The sequence below is a fragment of the Gallus gallus genome (genome assembly GCF_016699485.2).
Source record: "Gallus gallus isolate bGalGal1 chromosome 32 unlocalized genomic scaffold, bGalGal1.mat.broiler.GRCg7b 32_unloc3, whole genome shotgun sequence".
NCBI lineage: Eukaryota > Metazoa > Chordata > Aves > Galliformes > Phasianidae > Gallus > Gallus gallus.
In genome coordinates this window covers 35310-54963 of record NW_024095950.1, presented here as the reverse complement: position 1 = coordinate 54963, position 19654 = coordinate 35310, and the positions used below count along the sequence as shown (strand labels likewise).

Genomic DNA, 19654 nt, shown 5'->3' with positions numbered 1-19654 from the left:
CACCTACCCACGGATGTGTCCGACATTCCCACAGCGAAAGCACTTCATGCGGGGGTTGCCGCGCGGGTGGGGGCCAGTGGAGACGGTAGCTTGGAGGGGCGCAAGGGCTGCTAACACCTGGGTCTGAGCTGACCTTGATTGTTCCTGCAATGCTCTGGCCTGCTCCCGTAACCCATCCCCAATCTTCTGCAGGGCATTCACTAGGAAAGCCTGGGTCCCCGAGGGGACCGTAGCGGCCTTTTCCAGTAGCTCCGGGATCGACCAATCCCCAGGCAGGGTATTGACAAGGGACCGAGTATTCGAGTTCCCATTCTGAAGCACACACTGCTTAAGCAATGCCCCCTGCATGTACTCTGGTACGCTAGCCTTTTTAATCGCATCCATAACCTTATCCACAAAATCACCCAACGGCTCTTCCCGCCCCTGTCGTATCCCCATGTAAATAGGTGTACCTCCAGGAGCCTTTATCTTGTCCATAGCCCGTCTGGCTACAGCCATTATTTCTCGGGAAACATCAGGTCCCGAAATTGCCTGTGCCTCTATCCGAGTCCATGCCCCGAGACCCATCAACTGTTCTATTGTTATGCCTGCCAGAGGGTCTCCCGGACCCCTCTGCACTGCTGCCGATATTGCAGCTTCCTGCTGCCAGTGTGCGTTAAACAATATTAGTTGATGGGGGGTGTAAATTAATCTAGCTATGCCTCTAATATCGGCCGGGAGTAGTATATGCGCACTGAATAAATATTCCATCATCTGTCTAGCCGGCTCACTGGTTACCCCATATGTCCCCACTGTAGCCCGTAGTTGGGACAGCATTTTCCAATCTAAAGTTCGAATTTCTGCTTGTAACCCGCCCTGCTGCGTGGGAGTATAGACAACTGGGAACACAAGATTTTCAGTCACTGCCTGCACAAGCTCATTATCTCCGTCCTCCATCCCATGTTTTGCTGACGTGGTCCACAACTCCCGTCTCTCCCTGGCTATAGCCTCCGCAAGGTCAGACTCGGCACCGGGAACCGACCCGGAACCATCTAATGCTGATGGCCCTAAAACCCGACGCGGGGGTGCCTCCACAGGCTCTGCGGTTGACTGAGCCTGCACTCCATTTGCGGATGCGGGGGGAGCAGCGGGTAGCATAACCATGCGAAAGGAGGGGGGGTTTGGAGTGTTATCCCAGATCAACCCATAATCTTTGTTCTTTTCTTGAGCTGCCTGCGCTCCCTGCGCAGCCCTCTTCTCCGCCTGACCCATCAACAACTCGTTATGCACTGCCTTCCACAACTTACTCATCCTTTTTGCTACCTTGTCATCTTCCAACACCAACTCCCAAAGCTTATCCCCATACCGTCGCCACTCATCTAGCGTGTGTACCGAGTGAGGGTCAGCGAAAAACCCGTGTGATACTGCATGACTCAGCAGGGCAGGAAGCTCCTTCTCTAAGTCTACCCCCCGGAATTGCCTCTTTCTCAGAAAGGCAGTGAATAAATCATATGCTGCTTGCCTGTCCATCCTTACCTACGTCAGCGCTGTTGCAGCCCCCCAAGCTTCGGCAGCACGTATCGGTCGAGCCCACCGCTGTGGTCGCCCAAGGCACGGAGTCCAATATTTCACTCTTTCGCCGTCCGTCTAGCTGCGGGACCCGAACCCAACGCAGTCTCCGTTCGTGGCAGCCAAAGTTCCCCGGTCTGTATCACGTCGGGGTCACCATTTGTCGGAAAATAACCGCGGGAGACGAGTCTCAAGCTGTCATGATCAACAGGTCTCATTTATTAGGCACATTGGTATTGTATTTATACAGTAGGTAATGAGCTTATACATATTGCAAAAGCATAGCTCAGGATTGGCGGATTATGCATTACTTCATCTTGACCTTTGTGGTTAGCCTTGCGGTTACTGTTTCTTCATTGCTGTAGATATGCATCCTGTTTTCCATCTACCCGAGTAGCCGTCCTTGCCTCTAGTTACATACTTTCTTTTATTGTTTCACGAGTGGCATTCCATCGTGGCCCTTGTCACGTAGCCACTCTGTGTACAGGCTCTCCACAATTCCCCATCTCCTCTCACACCATCATTTTATCCAAATGTGGTGGTGGCTCCCTTGCTGTTTGCTTCAGTAGTGCTGTCTCGATCAGTTGTTGAACCAGCCCCTTCACACACAGGATAACACAGCAACCGATGGCCATCAGTGCTCCTTCTAGTTAAATGCATCAGGGATTCCAAGGAGTGGAGAGTTAAAATCGTCGGCTTGGCCACATACTGCACAATGACTGAGACTGGCATACTTTGCAAAGCTTTTTGGTTTTTTTTTTTTTACATAAGCATTTGCATCAAAAGCCGCACTTATCAAATTTCTCACTATTACAAGAGCCCATATTTACTGTCTTTGGATTTGCAGTTTTAAAGGTCCAGCTGACTTCGATTCCCATTGTGTTCAAGGAATCTTACTGACCCTAGTCTAATGCATCCACAGCGCTTGTTCTTTAACTTTGACAGCTGTGTGGGACGTTAGCAGCACCTGGAACAGACCTTCCCAGCTTGGTTCCAGGGGTGGGTCTGAAAGAGATCTAATATATACACATAATCTCTTTGTAAAATATGATTTATCAAGCTGTCAAGGCCTTGGGCTCTTGTTCCTAGAACCAGTTTCTCTGTTTCCCAAAGCTATTTCTGCCCTGTTGGACAATCTTTACAATCAAGGGAGCTCCCTGGTTGGAGGATATTGTTGCACTAACCCCAAACCTTGGAATAATCTCCTGCAACAATACCTCGGCTACTTCTTTGGCTTTGCAGAGGGAATGCTTCTGGCCACCCTGGAAAGGTATTGGTTTCAACTAGCATATAACAAAACCCTCCTTTTTTCCTGGTAGTTCCAAACAAAAAACAATTTGCCATTGTTGCCCTGGAAGGTTCCCTTTCCTAATAGGCCCCACTTGTACCCTGTTCCTGGTACTAGATTGCGCAATTACTTTCTACTGTTTGTCCCCTCAGTATGTTTCAATATGTTCCCTTAGAACCAACTTCCATAAAGTACTAAAGGGCACAACAGCGTGTCCATCTGGGTACGCACCCATCTGTCAGCTAGCTCTCTTCCCTTCTAAATCATTAATTAGATTCCCGTCCCCTCTAAAATGCTCCACAGGCTGACTCAGGTTCAGAGATTTGAAGTTTACCATCTGGAATTAAAGCCAGTTCTGCTATTTCTTTTCCTTCAACTGCCTGTTTTGCCACCTGATCCCTATCATATTTCCAGTTTCCTGGACAGTGTCACCTTTCTGATGTCCATCACAGTGTATAACAGCCACGCTCTTTGGTAGATATACACCGTGCTCAATTTGTTTTCCCTGTGTGTGAGCACTCCTTGCTCTTTCCAGATGGTACCATAAGTGTGTGCCACCCCAAATGCATATTTAGCATCTGTCCATACGTTTAAGGCTATTTTAGACCTCTTAGTGGAAGTCCCTACAGGTAACGGTCGTACTCTGATTACCTGCTCAGTAGCAGTTACTGCATATCCTGCCTTACGGTTCCTTTGTCTCACTAAACTGCTTCTGTCGATGAATGCAGGAATCCTCAGCATCATCTGGTAGTTCCTTCTTTAGGTCTGGCCCACTGGCACAGACAGTCTCCATGCAGTCACACAGTGCCGGCTCGAAGGTAGCTCTGCGTTGGTGTCCTGGGAGCCCAGCAAATTGCTTCCTTCCTTCTCTTTGATCAGTTGAGCTTTCTGTTGAGAAACTTGATAACCATCTAAGCCAAGAAATGCATCAAACTCACAGTCCACTACACACAGTCCTCTGTGCTTACTGGGCACCCACATGCTGCAGTAAAGTTCCACCCTGGGATGGAGGAACCCATGTCTTGGGCTCACAAGCCGACTGGCTCTCACAAATCATTGGGCTGTTCTCACAACCCTGCGTAACACTGTCCAGGTTAACTGACGCTTTTCTCCCCATTCTGGGGGTCTCCTATTCAAAGGCAAATAACCTTAGGCTTCCTTTGGCCAAACCAGGCAGAAAAGGCATCCTTCAAATCCAGAAGGTAAACTCCACCTACTCCTTCCCTAACTTAGTTAATAAAGTGTATGGATTTGCCACTACAGACTGTATACATTCAACAATTCTATTCCTTGCCCTCAAATCTTGTACTAAACTATAGCACTTGCTCTCCAATTTTTCATCAGCAAGATTGGAGTACTGTATTTGGATTCACATTCAATTAGTAATCCAAAATCCAAAAGTTACCTAGTTTTTCTTTTATCCTTCTACAGTTGCATATCCTCAAAGGGCACTGCTTTACCCTGACTGAGCTAGCACTAGCTCTTGCTTTTAACTTAGGGCTGCAGTTTGTCTCTACCAGCCATCCCTGGTACCCACACTCCTAAGCATACTTTATTTAAGATTTCTGTAACTTCTGGGGGTACAACATTGTTTTTCTCAGTTTGTATTAAAGCCAGACTTACAATTTGCCATCAGTTAATCTTGTTTGACCCTTAGCTCCAGTTTTATTGAATTTAATCTCTGCATCCATTTGTTCTAATAAGTCTTGCCAGGGTAACGGTTTTGGAGAACCTGGCATTGTACAAGGATTTATGTATTCCTACTTATTTTCTCAGCCTATATTTAATTGATCCCAAAAGGTAAGCTTTTTCTTGTTGGGCACTAGCTCCTACTACTGTTACAAAAACCATCTCCGGGTGGTAAGAGGCACCCGTACCCACCAGAAAATAAACCTCTTTATCCTTCTCCCCTAGCTGTAGTTTAAACAGTGGATCTGCTACGGTAAACTTCCCAGGTTCCCATCATCCAGCTTTTGTGATCAGAGATGGTTCCCTCTCACTCAGCTTGATAGGATTTCTCCACCAGTGTCCCATTTCCCTGCAGTTTGTGGGGCAGAGCCCTCCCTGGGCTCTTCCACCCCCCCCCTCCCCCCACCTCTTCCTGAAGGGACCTCTGGGTCCTATGGCCCTGCTCTATTGCAGCAACAGTAGCAGCTGCTGTTGTTCTTCCCAATCTCCTCCCTATCTCTGTTCCTCAGGCAGTTCTTCCATACCACTCATCTCTCTTCAATCCTGACATCCCTGTTACACCTTGCTCATCTCTGCCTTCCTCAGCCTTGTCTTTCCCAAACCTTTTTCACTTTCCAAACTCTCATCGTTACATGAACTACTAACATCATATTTCAGCATCATCTAGCACTGGGATTTCGGGTTTCCTAGATCTCTGCAGATGAAGGCTATTCTCATTTCCAGTGCCCCGTCCTCTCCACCCCCCCTTCACAAATAGCACTGTTTACAGCAGCAGTCTCCGGCCCTGGCTCCCTTTCTCATTCCAAGTTCTGCTCATGGGGGTCCCTTCAAAACCCACGAATCAAACACCCTCCAGTTCCCACAAACACCCAATACTTGGTCTCATGATTAGAATACTCACTTAGAAAAACTGGTCCCGCTACTTCATATCTCTTCCCAGTTTCTCATTTGATGTTCCCTCTGTCTCACCCACAACGTCTCTCCTGTGAGCCAAAATACAACCCAGGGAGTCATTTCTGGTATCTTCTTAGACACCCCTTGTCCCATAACAGCTTCTTAATAATACTTTCACACCACAAACAGTTAACAGTCACAAAGACAGTGACAATAACCAGGACAGTTTATCCTCAGGATCCTTCCTCTCTCCACCTCCCCACAGGACCCGACCTTTCTTCTGTACTCCTTTCCCACTCTTGCACAGCTGCCCACCGAATTGCACCTCCTTCTTCTCCAGTAAACAACATACCCATGAGAAACATCATTGCCATCCCTGAGAGGAAATTAGGCTCCACAAATTGATCTAACTGTTCTGCTCCTCTTACAGGATCCTCAGTTAAGGAATTCATTTCCTTTTGGAAATTCCTAGCCTTTCTGCTAGTCAAAAGGGGGAGACCCCCTGGACACCCCAAGACCCCTCCAGGACATCTCCAGACCCTTCTGGATTAATCCAATGACCCTCTAGATCCACTTGGGGACACCCTGGCCACCCCCAAGACCCTTCTGGGACACCTCTAGTTCCTTCTGGATGACTCCAGTGCTGGACAGGGGGATTGTGGGGGGGAAGAAAAGGGTTAGTGGGGCTTCTATGGGGTGGAAGGAAAGTCGGGGTGGAGAGGAGGGTTGCGGGGAATCTAGGAGGGAAGGTGTGAATGGGACTTCTGTGGGGTGGAAAGGGGGTCTGGAGGTGGAGGGAGGCATGAAAGGGAGAAACTGAGGGGTTCTGGGGGGCTTCTATGGGGTGGAAAAGAGGTCTGGGGGCAAAGAGAGGGAGTTGTGGGGTGGAAAAAGAGGGAAAAGAGGCTTCTGTGGGTACAACGGGGGACTGGGGGTGGTGTGGAGCATTGTGGAGGGGAACTTAGGGAGTTGAGGGGGGGGGGGCAATGGGGCTTCTGTAGGGCAGAAAGGGGAGTCTGGGAGCGGACAGGGGGGTTGTGTCTGGGGAAAAAAGGGTGAGTGGGGTCTCTATTCAGAGGAAAAGGGGCCTGGGGGTGGAGAGGGGGTGGCAGGGGGAAGCTGGGGGGTTGTGAGGGGCTTCTATGGGGTGGAAAGGGAGTCTGGGGGAGATCTTGGGGGGTTTTGGAGCGGGAAGGGAGGAATGGGGTCTCTAAGGTGTTGAAAGAGTGTCTGAAGTGGGAAAGGGGTGAACAGAGTCTCTAAGAGGCAGAAAGAGCATCTGGGGGAGGAGTGAGGGGTGGGACAGGAGAGTCAGAGGTTGTGGGGGGATTCTATTGGACAGAAAGGGGGTCTGGCTGGAGGGGACTGGGGGGCAAAATGGGGGAATGGACACCAGGGGACAGGGAGGAGGGCACGGGGTGGGGGGGGGGAGGGAGAGGGGGAGGTACAGGGGACTTTGGGAGTCAGAAAAAAGGGGTCAGGAGGTGGGGGGGAAGGGAGGACAGGAGGCCCTGTGGAGTAAAATAGAATAAAATAGTGGGGGGTGGGGCGGGGGACAGGGGACACCAGAGATCAGAATAGTGGACTAGGGAGGGAACGGGGGGAGGGGAGGGGACGGACCCTGGGGATCAGAATGGGAAATGGGTGGACACGGAGGGAAGGCACTGAGGGGAAGGGGGGAAAAGGACTCAAGTGGTCAGAATGAGGGAACTAGAGGATGGGGACTGGGTGTAAACCTAGGGGACAGACAAAGGCCCTGGGGGGCCGTTGTGGGCGGCCCATGGCGGGGGGAGAGGGGGGACACAGGGCACCTCCTGCCCCCGGGCAGAGGCCCTGAGGACCACAAAGGCCCCACGGGGCCAACACAGAGCGAGCGGCACGCGGCCCCCCACCCTCTTAGCCCCGGCACATGAACCGACCCCCCCCCCCCCGAACACCCACCTGTAGAAGCTGAGGCGGCGCCCGGAGCCGCCCCGCGGCGTTGGAGCACTGCGGAGCACAGCAGGACAACCTCGAGGCCGCCGCCTCACCCGGGCGCAAGGCGATGACGTCACAGCGTGGGACGACGCGCCATGAGAGCATCCAAAGGGGACAGCCGCGCTGAAGCGCGGTTGTTATGGATACACAGCCACGCGTGCGCCGTCGTCACGCGGACGGCTGTACGCCGTGCCATGAATGAGGGCGCGCCGTCGCCGTCGCCGTCGCAACGCAGCTGAGTGACGTCCTGGCAGATAGAACAAACCAGGTGTGAGCACTGTCTTTCCAAAGTTACACTGAAGCCGTTGGAGGAAAGGTCGGACCTCAGGCCTTCCCGCGGCACCAACTACTGACGGCGGATTTGCTCACAGATCCTTCACAGCTGTTTCAAAGAACCATTCTGTGATTCTATGATCTTCCAGGACCCTTCCAAGCCACACCATCCTGTGGTTCTATCATCTTCCAGGACTCTTCCAACACAAACCATTCTATGGTTCTGTGATCACTAAGGAACCTCCCAAGCCACGCCGTCCTGCAGTTCTATGATCTTCCAGGACCCTCCTGTGCGGGTGATGTCACAATGATGTGATGACCTCACAGAGGCCCTGGGGTGGGGCAGGGGCAGTGGGTCAGCGCTGAACCTGCCTGCCTCATTCTGCGGTTGGTTCTGGTCCAGCGAGGAGCTGTGCGAGTGGTGCAGCAATGCGGGCCCAGTTTGCCAGCGGGACATTAACAGATCTGCAGCGTGTGAATCTGCTGGAGGAGCTGCTGCAGGTGAGCTCTGGGTGCACAGACACAGAAGGGCCGGCGGGGCGAGCTGCCGGCTGGAGGGCACCCTGCCCATGGCATGGCAGCAGAGGGCCGGGCACCTCCGGCGGGATGCAGAGCTGCCGGCAGCACCTCGGTGCCAACGCCGCTCCTCTCCCCTCCCACAGGCTCATGAGCGCGCCGTGGAGAAGCGCAAGGCTGAGGCCAGGGAATCCTTGATGAAGGTGAGCAGATGTCCCCTCGTGTGGGTCTGCAGCTCCAGCCCTGTGGGCACTGGTTGCCATGATGGAGGGGGCAGGAGGGGACAACGGCATGGAGCTGCCATCAGACGGAGCTCCGTGGGAGTGCGGATGCCGTGATGGCCGCTCCTCTTCTCCTTTCCCGCAGGATGCCCAGCAAATACGGGAAGAAAGAACGACTGCCACGAAAGATGAGCTGGATCAGGTAGGGTGGAGCGGGGGCTCGTCCTCAGAGCTCAGCGTCCTCACAGCTCTGGCTCTGCGGGAGGACCTCGGTCCCGGTCCCTCGGGTCCATGGGGCCCAGTGCAGCCGCCCCACATGGTACACACTTCGTCTTTGCAGGAGAAGCAGCTCATTGCCCAGCTGGAACAGCAGCTGCAGGCTGGGAGAAAGGAGATCAAGGTAGTGTGGAGGGGCGAGGGAATCGGGGCTGCCCGCCCCTGCATGGGGACCTGGAGGGCAACTGCAGCGGGCACGGGCACTCACGCTTTTGTCTGCCAGGTGCTGCGCCAGGAAAAAGAGCGCCTGCAACAGGAGCGGGAGGAGCTGGAGCTTGAGAGGTGCCTGGTGAGTGGGACTGGGCCTCTGCAGCACCCGGGGCGGCAACGGGACTGCAGTGCTGCTGGGCTTGGGGCTTGGGTTTCAGTTGGGCACATGGTGTGCACGGGGGTGGGCACGCACTGCTGGGGAGCCCGCGTGCTGACAGAGGCCGGCACCCTCCAAGCAGGCCTTGTTCCCTACAGGCAGCAGCATCAAGCTGGAGCTGGAGGCAGCCCACGTGCCTGGGGCTGTGCTGCCGGAGCTGGTGGAGGCAGAGCTGGTAAGGGGCAGAGCCCAGCGCACCCTCACCCCATCCGACAAGGGTGTCCTCGGGGACAGGGCTCCCTGCAGCGCTGGGTCTGTGCTGCTGCGCTGCCGGGCTGCCACTGTCCTGCACGAGCCCCGGCTGTGCAGCAGGGCCTGACCAGCGCCCCTGCCCCGTCTTCACCTACAGGAGAAGGCTGAGCAGGCGAGGAGACGTGGGCTTGTCTTCTGGATGAGGTGAGTATCCCCCATTGCCCTGTGCCCAGCCGGCAGCAGCCGGGCTCCCGGCAGTGGGCTGATGGCCTGGACCCTGCTGCAGCAGGCGGGGCTTGTCCCCTTTGACGCTGTATGCGGCTGTGCTGCCGTGGGGTCGGGACGCCTCATTCCTGGCCCTCTTTTGCCCGCCAGGAACGATCTGCTTCATCTTTGTCAGCCTCCAGCTGCTGCTCGTTGCCGTGCTGGGCTGTGCAGTGCTGTACGCCCAGCACTATGACCAGGAGCTTTTCTATCGGCTCCTGCTGCGAGTGCTGCCCCGAGCAATGTACGCCTTCCCTGGCGTACTTTGCGAGCAGGAGCCTGCGTGTGGTCTGTGATGGGCTGCTGCCCATCTGACCGCCCCATCTCAGTCCCCCCTCCCAGCTCGGGGCTGCGCGGTGGGGCGCGGCGAGAGGGCTCTGTCCCCACGGAAGGGGCCTCTCCTGTGCTCCTGCCCCCAGGGGCGCACAGGCACAGCTGTGGGGCAGTGCCGGCAGGCGGCTGAGTGCCACCACTTTGGACTTACAAATAAGTTGTACTGTCGTCGTGAGTCGTCAGCTGAACACCACCACCTCCGACGACCCATCAGACTGAAGATCTGCACCTGACACCAGGACGTGGCTTCTTGGATTCTTTGAGTCTTCGTAGCAGCCATTTCCTACGACTGGTTACCTCGAAGGCTTATGAATTGTAATTAGCCCATTAGGCAATGTTACCTCCAATGGGCTGTTGTCAGTTGTTAAGAACGCTCTCAATAAATGGATGTGTATTAATCCTCTGAGTTTGGATGACTCCATTGCGGCAGTGACCCTTTGCTGACCAGGGGAGGTGCGACTCAGGAGATGGAAAAAGATTCACCCCCTCAAAACGCTCGGAGTGGGACGAGACGTAGATTGATATGTATACGTCATAAAATATTTTACAAACGGGCAACAAACCCGAAAACGAGTGGGACGTCGGACCTCGTTTTTTGTGAAAGGAATGCGTCAGCGTCTGGAAAAGACCAGCAAGGACTGATAGGGGTGAATAGAGACCCATAGGAATCAGTAGAAACCAATTGGAATGCACCCCTGTGTGCCCCGGGGCCAGTGCTGGCCTCTCAGGGTGGGGCTGTGTCTTTAGACACAGCTTGAACTCCGTGGACTGGTTCCAGCCTGTCAGGCTGTGGCTTCAGGCCCTGGGGTCAGTGCTGGCCTCTCTAGCTGGGGCTTAAGGCTTTAGGTCCCTGGGGGTGGCCAGGAGGGAGAGGGAGGGGATTGTCCCGCTCTACTCGGCTCTTCTGTGAGGGCCCCATGTGGAGCACTGCGTCCAGGCCTGGGGCCCCCAGCACAGGAAGGATGTGGAGTTCTTGGAGGAGGTCCAGAGGAGGGCCACTAAGATGGCCAGAGGGCTGGAGCACCTCTCCTGTGAGGAAAAGGTTGAGGGAACTGGGCTTGTTCAGCTTGAGAAGAGAAGGCTCCGCAGAGACCTCATGGTGTCCTTCCTGTACTTGAAGGGAGCGTATAAACAGGAGGGGGAAGGGTTGTTTACGAGGGTGGACAGTGATGGAACAAGGGGGAACGGTTGTAAACAGAGACAGGGGAGGTTTACGTTAGATATGAGGAGGAAGTTTTTCACCCAGGGGGTGATGACGCACTGGAACAGGTTGCCCAAGGAGGCTGTGGATGCCCCATCCCTGGAGGCATTCAAGGCCAGGCTGGATGTGGCTCTGGGCAGCCTGGTCTGGCGGTTGGCGACCCTGCCCACAGCAGGGGGTTGAAACTGGATGATCATTGTGGTCCTTTTCAACCCAGGCCATCCTATGATCCTCTGATATGATTCTAGGACTGCTTCCAGCCTTTCAGGCTGTGACTTCAGGCCCTTGGGCTGATGCCGGCCTTGCTGAGTGGGGCTTCAGGCCCCAGGGCATGTGCTGGCCCTTCGGGCTGTAGCTTTAGGCCTCGGGGCCGATGCCAGCCTGTCAGGCTGTGGATGTGCCTTCAGGCCCCAGGGCCAGTTCTGGCCTCTTGGGCTGTGGCTTTAGGCCCCGCTGCCGGTGCCAGGCTCCCTGTCTGTGTTTGTGGCTTTAGGCCCTGGAGCTGGTGCCAGCCTCCCAGGCCGTGACTCTGGCTTTTAGCCCCTAGGCCAGTACCGGCCTGTCTGGCTGTGGCTGTGGCTTTAGGGCCCTCTGTCCCTGGTGCCGGCCTCTCGGCCTGGGGATGAGGCTTTAGGCGGCGGCACGGTGCAGGCCCCGCCTGCCTGTGGCTTCAGGCCCCGGGTTGGTTTAGGCATCTTCGGCTGTGGCTTCAGGCCCTGGGGCCGGTGCTGGCCTCTCTAGCAGTGGCTTCAGGCCCCAGGGCATGTGCTGGCCCTTTGGGCTGTGGCTGTAGGCCGCAGGGCCAGTGCTGCCCTATGTGGCTGTAGCTTTAGGCCCCAGGGCTGGTGCCAGGACTCACTGGATGTGTCTTTGGCTTTAGGCCCTGGAGCTGGTGCTGGCCTCCCAGGCCGTGACTCTGGCTTTAAGCCCCTAGGCCAATGCCAGGCTGTCTGGCTCTGGCTGTGGCCTTAGGCCCAGGACTGGTGCTGGCCTCTCGGGCTGGGGATGAGTCTTCAGGCCGCGTCGCCAGTACAGGCCCACCTGCCTGTGGCTTCAAGCCCCGGGGTTGGTTTAGGCATCTTGGGCTGTGGCTTTAGGCCCTGAGGTCGGTGCTGGCCTCTCTTTTGGCTTTAGGCACAGCAGCTGGTGCTGGCCTCTCAGGCTGTGCCTGTACCTTCAGGTCCTGGGGCCGGTGCTGACCTTTCAGGTTGGACTAAAAGTATATGGAGGCCTGGCAGGTGGACTGTATCACACTCCCACAAACTCCCACAAACTCCAGTGACGAAGCAACCACCGCATGCCTGGAAACATATCCTGTGCCCAGTGCCACCACTTGGACCTTGCAAAGCAAGTCCTGTGGCAACATGGCACCCCAGAAAGAACTGAGTCAGACAACGGGACTCATTTCCAAAACAATCTCCTCACCACCTGGGCCAAAGAGCACGGCATCGAGTGGGTATATCACATCGCCTCTCATGCACAGCCTCTGTGAAAATCTAGCAATACAATGGCCTGCTAACAACTGCACCGAGAGCAATGGGTGCTGAGACATTCAGGCGTTGGGATGCACACGTAGCAAAAGCCACCTGGCCAGTCAATGCTCGGGGATCTGCCGATCGAGCTGGTCCTGCCCAATCAAACCTGCACACCGCAGAAGTCAAAGGAATACAGGGCACCCTGGTGACATTCACCGACCCTTGCTGAACATTGGTGGAGATCAAACAGCGGATGTGAGCACAGGGAGGCAGTGAGTGGTGCGTTCCATCAGTAGTGACAGTGACAGTGGGTCACCCCCGCTGGTGCAGATTTTTACGAGCGGGTGAAAATGCAAAGCTAAAGGCGGTGACCGTGTTGAGAAACAGCGTTTGGTAGCTGCGAATTTGCTCTATCAAATAGTGTTGTTGTTTTGCTCTTGCTATCTTGTAGTTTCCCTGGGAATAAGTAGGAGGCCTTGCTTTTGGAGGAGCCTTTGTATGGAGCAAAAATCCTCTGAACATCTGTGAACATTCTCTTCATCACTTCCTTTTCCAACCTGTTTTTTCCTATGATTGCTGTCCTAGAACAGCTTCCTGCCAGTTGACATCCTGAAGACCATGACCTGTACCAGCAGGAAAGACAGGATACGGTCATGCTTCTCACTTGGCGCCTGCTGTGCTGCATGCTCTGGAAAGCTTTCCAGTTTGTACACTGGACCTATCAGTTCTGTTTGTTAGCATCCCAACAGCAGGAGACACACAACCTTAGAATCAGAATCGTGTGATCGTAGAATGGCCTGGGTTGGAAGGGACCTCAAAGATCATCGAGTTCCAGTTTCCCCTGCTGTGGAGAGGGTTGCCAACCGCTCGATCAGGAGCTAGACCAGGCTGCCCCGGGCCCCATCCAACCTGGCCTTCAACACCTCCAGGGATGGGGCATCCACAGCCTCTCTGGGCAGCCTGTTGCAGCACCTCAACACCCTCTCAGTGGAAACTTTCTCTCTGATAGCTAAGCTAAATCTCCACTCCCGTTGTTCAAAACTCTTCCCCTTTGTTCTGTTGTGATCTACCCATGGAAATAGCTGATTTCCCTCCTGCTTGGAAGTTAATTACAATTACTTAATTGTCAGTGGCCTTTAATTACTGGGAGGCCACTATCAGGTGTCCCCAGAACCTTCTCTTCTCCAGACTGAATGGGGCCTTGCAAGGGCAGAGTAGAGAGGGACAGTTATTTCCCTCGCCCTGCTGGACACCCCTCATTTCATGCAACCCGGAACGGGCTGCAGGTGCTCACTGCTGGCTCAGGCAAAGTTTTTGGTCCACCAGGACTCCCAAGTCCTTCTCAGCAGGGCTGCTCTCAAGGAGTTCTTCTCCCAGTCTGTACGTGTATCTGGGATTGCCCCGGCCCAGGCGCAACACGCTGCACTTGACCTTATTGGACCTCCTTAGGTTCACATCCTCCCAGACGATGATTGTCACCAACTTTGTGAAGAAATGAAAGAACCTTGAAAGCAACAAGAGGTGTTTCAGGCTGGACGTTAGGAAAAATTTCTTCTCACTGCGATGGGCTGCCCAGGGAGAGACCGCAGTCAGCGTTCCTGGACGTGTTCAGGAAACGTTTAGATGTGCTACTGAGGGACATGGTGTAGTGGGAAATAGTGGTGGTGGGTGGACAGTTGGGCTGGATGATCTTGGAGGTCTTTTCCCTCGTGCCTTGAGATCGCTTGCTGCGGTTCTGGCCAGGCCGGTCCGAAGCAGCTGCTCTCGACGAGTGAGTGTTCAGTGCTAGATGTTCAGCGCTCAGGTTGCTCAGGGCAGCTCCTCCACAGGTCGTGTTTCCAGGCCTCTGGCCTTCTCCTCCTTGCTTATGAAATGTTCTTGGTAACCCCACGTTGTTCTTGGAACAATGCTCATGACAGCAGTGCTCAGAAGAGGCATGTGTTGCTGCCCCGAGCCGGGACCCGTGGCTGTGACACAGCCTTTCCCACACACGGCTCTCCGGCCAAGGGGGGGCAGCCATTTCTCTGCCTCTCTTTCCCCCTTCCCTACAAGTTGCCCAGCTGCAGTGTTTTGCTCCTAAGCTATGCCAGCGCCTCCCAGAAAGCCCTTCTCTTCCCACCAGGGATCTAAAGGAGCAGCGAGTTGGAAAGAAACTCTTGGGCCTCACGCATAGCTACGCCTTTCAAACGCTTGCCTATTCGTGGGCTTTGGTGTGCTCTGCGTGCCACCTAGAAGAGAGCGTGACACTGGAAAATGAGGAGCTCGAGATCCCAAGGCTCCAAGGAGTGTAGCCACCTTGTCTGTCAGAGCCAAGGGGTCTTGGAAGGAAGAGTCCCCACTTGTCCCTCTACCTCTGCTTTTCTTCAAAGAGACGGCACTGTCTCACTCCCATTATCAGAGCGAGAGGAGGTTCTTTTATTCTATGTACACCTGACAGAGAGCTTAAGACACCACGGGTTAAATGTTAGCCCGTCCAGCTTTATTACAAACCCAAGTTGTTTAAGGAGATGGGAAGGAAGACGGGCGATAGAAAAGATAGCAAATAAAAGCAAGCCGTCTTTGTAGGAAGCAAGAGAGAGACAGTCACCACCACAGGTCCAGCTGTGGTTCGTAGCTCAGACGTCGATCTACAGTAGTGATGGGTCATCAGGGGTCGTTGTTCAGTTGACGACAACGGTCAGCTCTCTTTGGAGTGGCGGCTTGTGGCTTTGGGGTCTCAGCAGAAACTCCTTTGTCCCCATCTCCCGCGCCTTGCCAGCAGATAGGAGGGAGCAGGGAGGTGCCCACCTGCATCCTGTTTTTCGCAGGATACGATGGCGTTGTTCCCTCAGTTCTCCTATACCAAGCTGGAGTTTTTGGTCACAGCCCACACCTTCCTCAAGTAAACACTCCTCAGCACTCTCTTCCAAAGGCAAACAGCTGCAAAGAAATGCTTTCAAATGTAAAATTGTCCACCAAGTGATGCTGATTGCCACACCCACCTGTCATCTCCTAGCCTAAGTCAGAGTCTTATGGCAAGAAGTGCCTCCGAAAGCAAACTTGGAGCCAAAACCAAAGAAGGGTGCAGACAGGCCCCCAGGAATGGCACAGAGAGGAATCGCACACCTGTTTGGCAGCCTCAGGTGGAGCTCTGCTTCTCCTGGGCACCCCATGCCCTGGTCAGCGTGGACAGGACATCCCCCGCCTGGGGAGCCCCGCTTTGGTCTTTGGTGGCTGACTCTGCAGAGATCTGGTCCTCCTGTGCATCAGTGGCACCGCAGCAGAGGCGCTGTAGGTGCGCTCCTCGGGCAGGCTGGTCTCAGAGCTCGAGGACCATAGGGCTGCCAGTGGTGTTTGTTGCAGGGCTGGGGCTCCACGGTGCTTTCTGAGCTTGGCCTGTGCCTTTTGCGGCACTCCTCCTCCAGCGGGGGCTTTCACCGCGCCGTGTTCTTCTTCTTTGCCACTTGGAGGTTGCGCTGCCTCTGCTGGAGCCATCTCTGCCGCCTTGCTTTTGGTAGAGCATTTTCCCTTCTTTTTTTTCTGAGGCTGCTTTTTGGCAGAAGACGCCCCCGGGACCGCTGGCAGCTGACTGAAAGGACACAGTGGGAGGGGTCTGCCTGAGTGGGTGATGGCTTTGGGGCCGTATAATGCAACCCCGAGCCAGGACCCTGGGCTGCAACGCAGCCTTCCCCACGTGCAGCTCTCGGGGCGCGCTGGCGTTCTCTTGAGGGCTGGAGAGGGGCCAGCCGTGTGAAATGGGGGCTCCCGGCAGCCCCATCCCACCCCTCCACGTGCTGCATTCAGCACTGCTGGCCGGCCTCTGAACAGTGACTGCCTGGGCTTGGGGAATGGGCCCTTGCCGGCTCAGGGAAACACCCCGTGCAGATCCCAACCCTGAGCCTGCAGTCTCACCTGGCCTTCTTCTTGACATCGCTTGTTTCCTTCTCAGGCTGTTTTTTCACTAGAAAGGTAACGCGGATCCAGCTGGGGAGGGGTGGCAATTCAGGAAGTTCCTCTGGAATTGGGAAGGAGAGATCTCGTCAGAGGGGGATGACTGTGAACCTGCTGGCCCGGTGACACGCAGGCCTGTCCCAAAGCACCCGAGAGGGCCGCTCTGCTCCCCTCGCAGATGCGATCCCCAGAGACCGCGGGCCCTCTGTGTCTCGTGCCCAGCTCCTCCTCTCCGGGGCGCAGCTCTGTTTTGGGGCTGCCTGAGTGGCATTTGCTTTGGGAAAGAGGAGCTGGGTGGTGCGAGTGAGGTGGCAGTCTCTTTTGGGAGCTCGTTTCCTGGGGGGAGGACTGAGCCTAGGACCCCCCCAGCTCTTGCCATAGCCAGGGATGGGGGCACTGTGGGAACATCGCACCCAGCGTCTTAGACTTCATGAGGACAACGTGTGGTCAGGAGGAGAGGCAGTGCCGAGCTGCCGTGAATGGTTTCACAAGTCAGAGCCTTTGGATGATCGTGGGCTGAGGATTTTCCCATCGCACATTGGATGTGTGTAGGATGGAGAGGAGCTGGCAGCTGCTTTACCTTTCTTGCCCTGGTCAAGAGGTGGCAATGGGACATGGCAGGCCTTGCGGGCTGTCCTGGGTGGTGGTTTGGGTACAAACTCCCGTCGAAACCTGTACAAAAGGAGAAGACACGGTGTGAGCCACGGCTCCAGCTGCCCTTTCTGCTCGCTGGGATCACCTGCTCACAGGCAGACGGTCACATCACCTATTTTTGCCTGGGTTCCCATGGCAGGACGCCCATGGTCACAAGGAGCAAACGTTGCTGCAGGAGAGCTGAGCAGCTGCATCAAGCAGGGGCTGCAGCCACAAACATACTCACCTGGGAAAGACGATGACTCGGCCACAGGACGTCAGGGAGGCTACAGCTGCCACCCGGGACACCACCATGTCCCTGCAGCCGGGGCACCTGCAGGGCAGGAACAGGGAGGATGTGGGACGGCCTTGTCACAGCTGAGGCACTGGAGAGTGCTGGAGGAGCCCAAGGCCGGAGAGCTGACAGCACCACAGCACTTGCACGGCCCGGGCAGCTGGCCAGCTCCTGGTGAGCCACGTGCAGGCAGCACAAGGGCCATGGAGAAGCCAAAAGCTCACCTTGAAAACAACTTTCTCTAGGTTCTCTTTCCCGCTGATCCTCTCGAGGAAGTCGTAGTAGAACTTCATCTGAACTCTCGTTCCCTCGATGAGGAGCACTCCTATGTCCTTCAGGACAAAGGCAATGTTCTCCCCCTTCCTCAGGCAGTGGGAAACGAGGGACGTGGTGCCAAATATGCAGGCCTTCCCAGTCTGCCAGGTCACAGATGCGGCCGCGGCCACCTCAGTGTACTTGAGGGGCTGCACCTCCTTATGGCCTGGAAAATCACACCAGAGTGTCAGAGTCTGTCACGCAGCGGCTCTTCCACCGGTGCTTCCCAAGTGCTGCTCATTGCAGTCACCGCCCAGGACAACGCCCTCTTGGGACGGTCTCTGTGGAGGGGGTGGTTTGCTTTTGAGAATGGAGGCGATAGCCCCCTTTGTCCCATCTGTGCAGCCAGAAAGGGTTGAAGCCCCCTCCTACCTGGTGGGTAGCTCTCCATCAGGTTGTGGATGCCCGCAAGGTTCCTGGCCAGGCGAAAACGCAGGCCACTGCAGAGTCATGGCTCCATCCTCAGCCTCAATCCGTTCGGAGACGATGCTGAAGGAACCGAAGGTGGGAATTCGGACCCCCTGCGTGTAAAAGAGAAGGGAAGGGCCGAAGGGTTAAGGCTGGAGGAAGAGCTGAAGGTTGCCCTGTGCGGGGACTGTGCTTCGAGTCCTGCTGTGCCCTCTCCCACTGTTCAGAAGCCCAGGCCAGGCCAGGGCCGTGGGAGAGTTGTTAGCAAGGAGCTGCCCGGTCCTCTCCCTTCCTCCCTTTGCCCTCCCACAACACAGCACAGCAGTCAAGGCAGAAGCAGCCTCGTGGAAGCCAGAGGTTTCCAGAGACTGGGGTCAGCCCCAGCACACCACACCACATACCACAAGTCATACCACGCATGCGGGAGGCCCGCTGGTACTTGACAGGGATTTGGGGGCTGAGTTCCCTGCTTGCATTCTGTGGCCCAAGGCGAGGGGACTCCCCACCCCTCCAAGCAGACAAGCAGGAAGACTTGGCCGACCCACCTTGCGTAGCAGGAGCTGCTCCTGGACGTAGACGGCCACCGCATCCCAGACAGGCAACTCGCTCTGGAGGGCAGAGGAAAAGCGGGTCACACTCTGCTTCTGCCGCTTCCCGGCGCTCCTACTGCCTCGCAGCGGGAGGGAGGTGGCAGATGGAAAGTGTCCTCACTGTCCCCAGCCCCAAAGGGAGACAGCCCTGAGATGGTCCCCGTGCTGGCTCTCCCGCTCAGTGCCAGGACTTGCTGGCAGCTCTGCTCCTGTGCTGGCAGTGGACCCGCGTACCTTTGGCGGTGACCTCTGGCATTCTGTAGTCACGCTGTGTCGCGGGGCCATCCTCCCAGAATTGGATCTTGGCCCGCTTCACCGCAGCAGGACGCCCCGCATTGGCAACAGCCACGTGGGAGCTCATCCCTTCCAGATGCATCTGCTCTCTGCCCGATGCTCCTTCAGGATGCAGGGGCCACCACTGGGCACCGCCTTCAGACCCCTCCTGGCTGGCCGTGTCATAGACGTCGCCACGACGACACAGCGGCAAGTGGCCAATGCTGTCAGTTGCCCATTATGACAAGCGCTGGCACAGCAGCCTGCTGCCCGCCCTGACACGGCACGAGCCCAGCTCTGCCCCTTGCTGGTTGGCACTCCCCACACCTGGACCCCTTATGTGCCAGCAGCACCACACCAGAGGTGGTGGTCCTGGGCCCCTCGCTCCTAAACTTCAGTCATTTGGCTGATCGGGAGCTTGGTGGCTGCAGCGCTCACTTACTCCCTTTGGGCACCGAGGGCAGGCTGGCCTTTGAGCTCCATGAAGACCACGGGGCGGGTTTCGCTGCCTTGACTCGGCCCAGGGCTGGTGCTTGGCCTTGGGTTCCATGTTAGCCCTGAGTTTGGCCAGATGCTTTTCAGGCAGAAGACACCCCTGGAACACCCATGCCCTCTTAGAGATGGTCAGCTGAACGCCTCGAGAAGGGTGGGAGAGAGAAGCAACATTTCCAGGGAGCTCGGCAGCAGACGTCTATT

At 55.7% G+C, this 19654-nt stretch overlaps 3 protein-coding genes across 3 annotated transcripts; 1 reads left to right on the top strand and 2 right to left on the bottom strand.

The window, feature by feature from the left end:
* Window positions 1-3: 3 nt before the first annotated feature.
* Window positions 4-7462, bottom strand: LOC124417568. The gene is made up of 3 exons (XM_046906019.1): window positions 7361-7462; window positions 5427-5508; window positions 4-2194 (listed from the first exon to the last, which is right to left on the bottom strand). The coding sequence occupies exon 3, from the start codon at window positions 1507-1509 to the stop codon at window positions 4-6; it is 1506 nt and encodes a 501-aa protein (XP_046761975.1). The 5' UTR covers window positions 1510-2194; window positions 5427-5508; window positions 7361-7462.
* Window positions 7463-7471: 9 nt separating this feature from the next.
* LOC121112685 (apical junction molecule-like) lies at window positions 7472-9107 on the top strand. Its single transcript, XM_046906018.1, has 5 exons — window positions 7472-8170; window positions 8332-8388; window positions 8552-8608; window positions 8747-8971; window positions 9051-9107. Exons 1-5 carry the CDS (start codon window positions 8099-8101, stop codon window positions 9105-9107), a joined length of 468 nt encoding a protein of 155 aa, XP_046761974.1. The 5' UTR covers window positions 7472-8098.
* Window positions 9108-15516: 6409 nt separating this feature from the next.
* Window positions 15517-18078, bottom strand: LOC107049779. The gene is made up of 7 exons (XM_040656771.1): window positions 18060-18078; window positions 17597-17853; window positions 17503-17543; window positions 17325-17411; window positions 17025-17116; window positions 16406-16508; window positions 15517-16082 (listed from the first exon to the last, which is right to left on the bottom strand). Exons 1-7 carry the CDS (start codon window positions 18076-18078, stop codon window positions 15674-15676), a joined length of 1008 nt encoding a protein of 335 aa, XP_040512705.1. The 3' UTR covers window positions 15517-15673.
* Between the last annotated feature and the right edge of the window lie 1576 nt (window positions 18079-19654).

Coding starts and splice junctions, on each gene's coding strand:
- LOC121112685 (XM_046906018.1), top strand. CDS start 8,099: ATGCGGGCCCAGTTTGCCAGCGGGACATTAACAGATCTGCAGCGTGTG. Junction 8,171..8,331: donor TGCTGGAGGAGCTGCTGCAG/GTGAGCTCTGGG, acceptor CCCCTCCCACAG/GCTCATGAGCGCGCCGTGGA. Junction 8,609..8,746: donor CGAAAGATGAGCTGGATCAG/GTAGGGTGGAGC, acceptor TCGTCTTTGCAG/GAGAAGCAGCTCATTGCCCA.
- LOC124417568 (XM_046906019.1), bottom strand. CDS start 1,509: ATGGACAGGCAAGCAGCATATGATTTATTCACTGCCTTTCTGAGAAAG.
- LOC107049779 (XM_040656771.1), bottom strand. Junction 17,412..17,502: donor CGTGCAAGTGCTGTGGTGCT/GTCAGCTCTCCG, acceptor CCTGCCCTGCAG/GTGCCCCGGCTGCAGGGACA. Junction 16,509..17,024: donor TCTTGACCAGGGCAAGAAAG/GTAAAGCAGCTG, acceptor TCCCAATTCCAG/AGGAACTTCCTGAATTGCCA.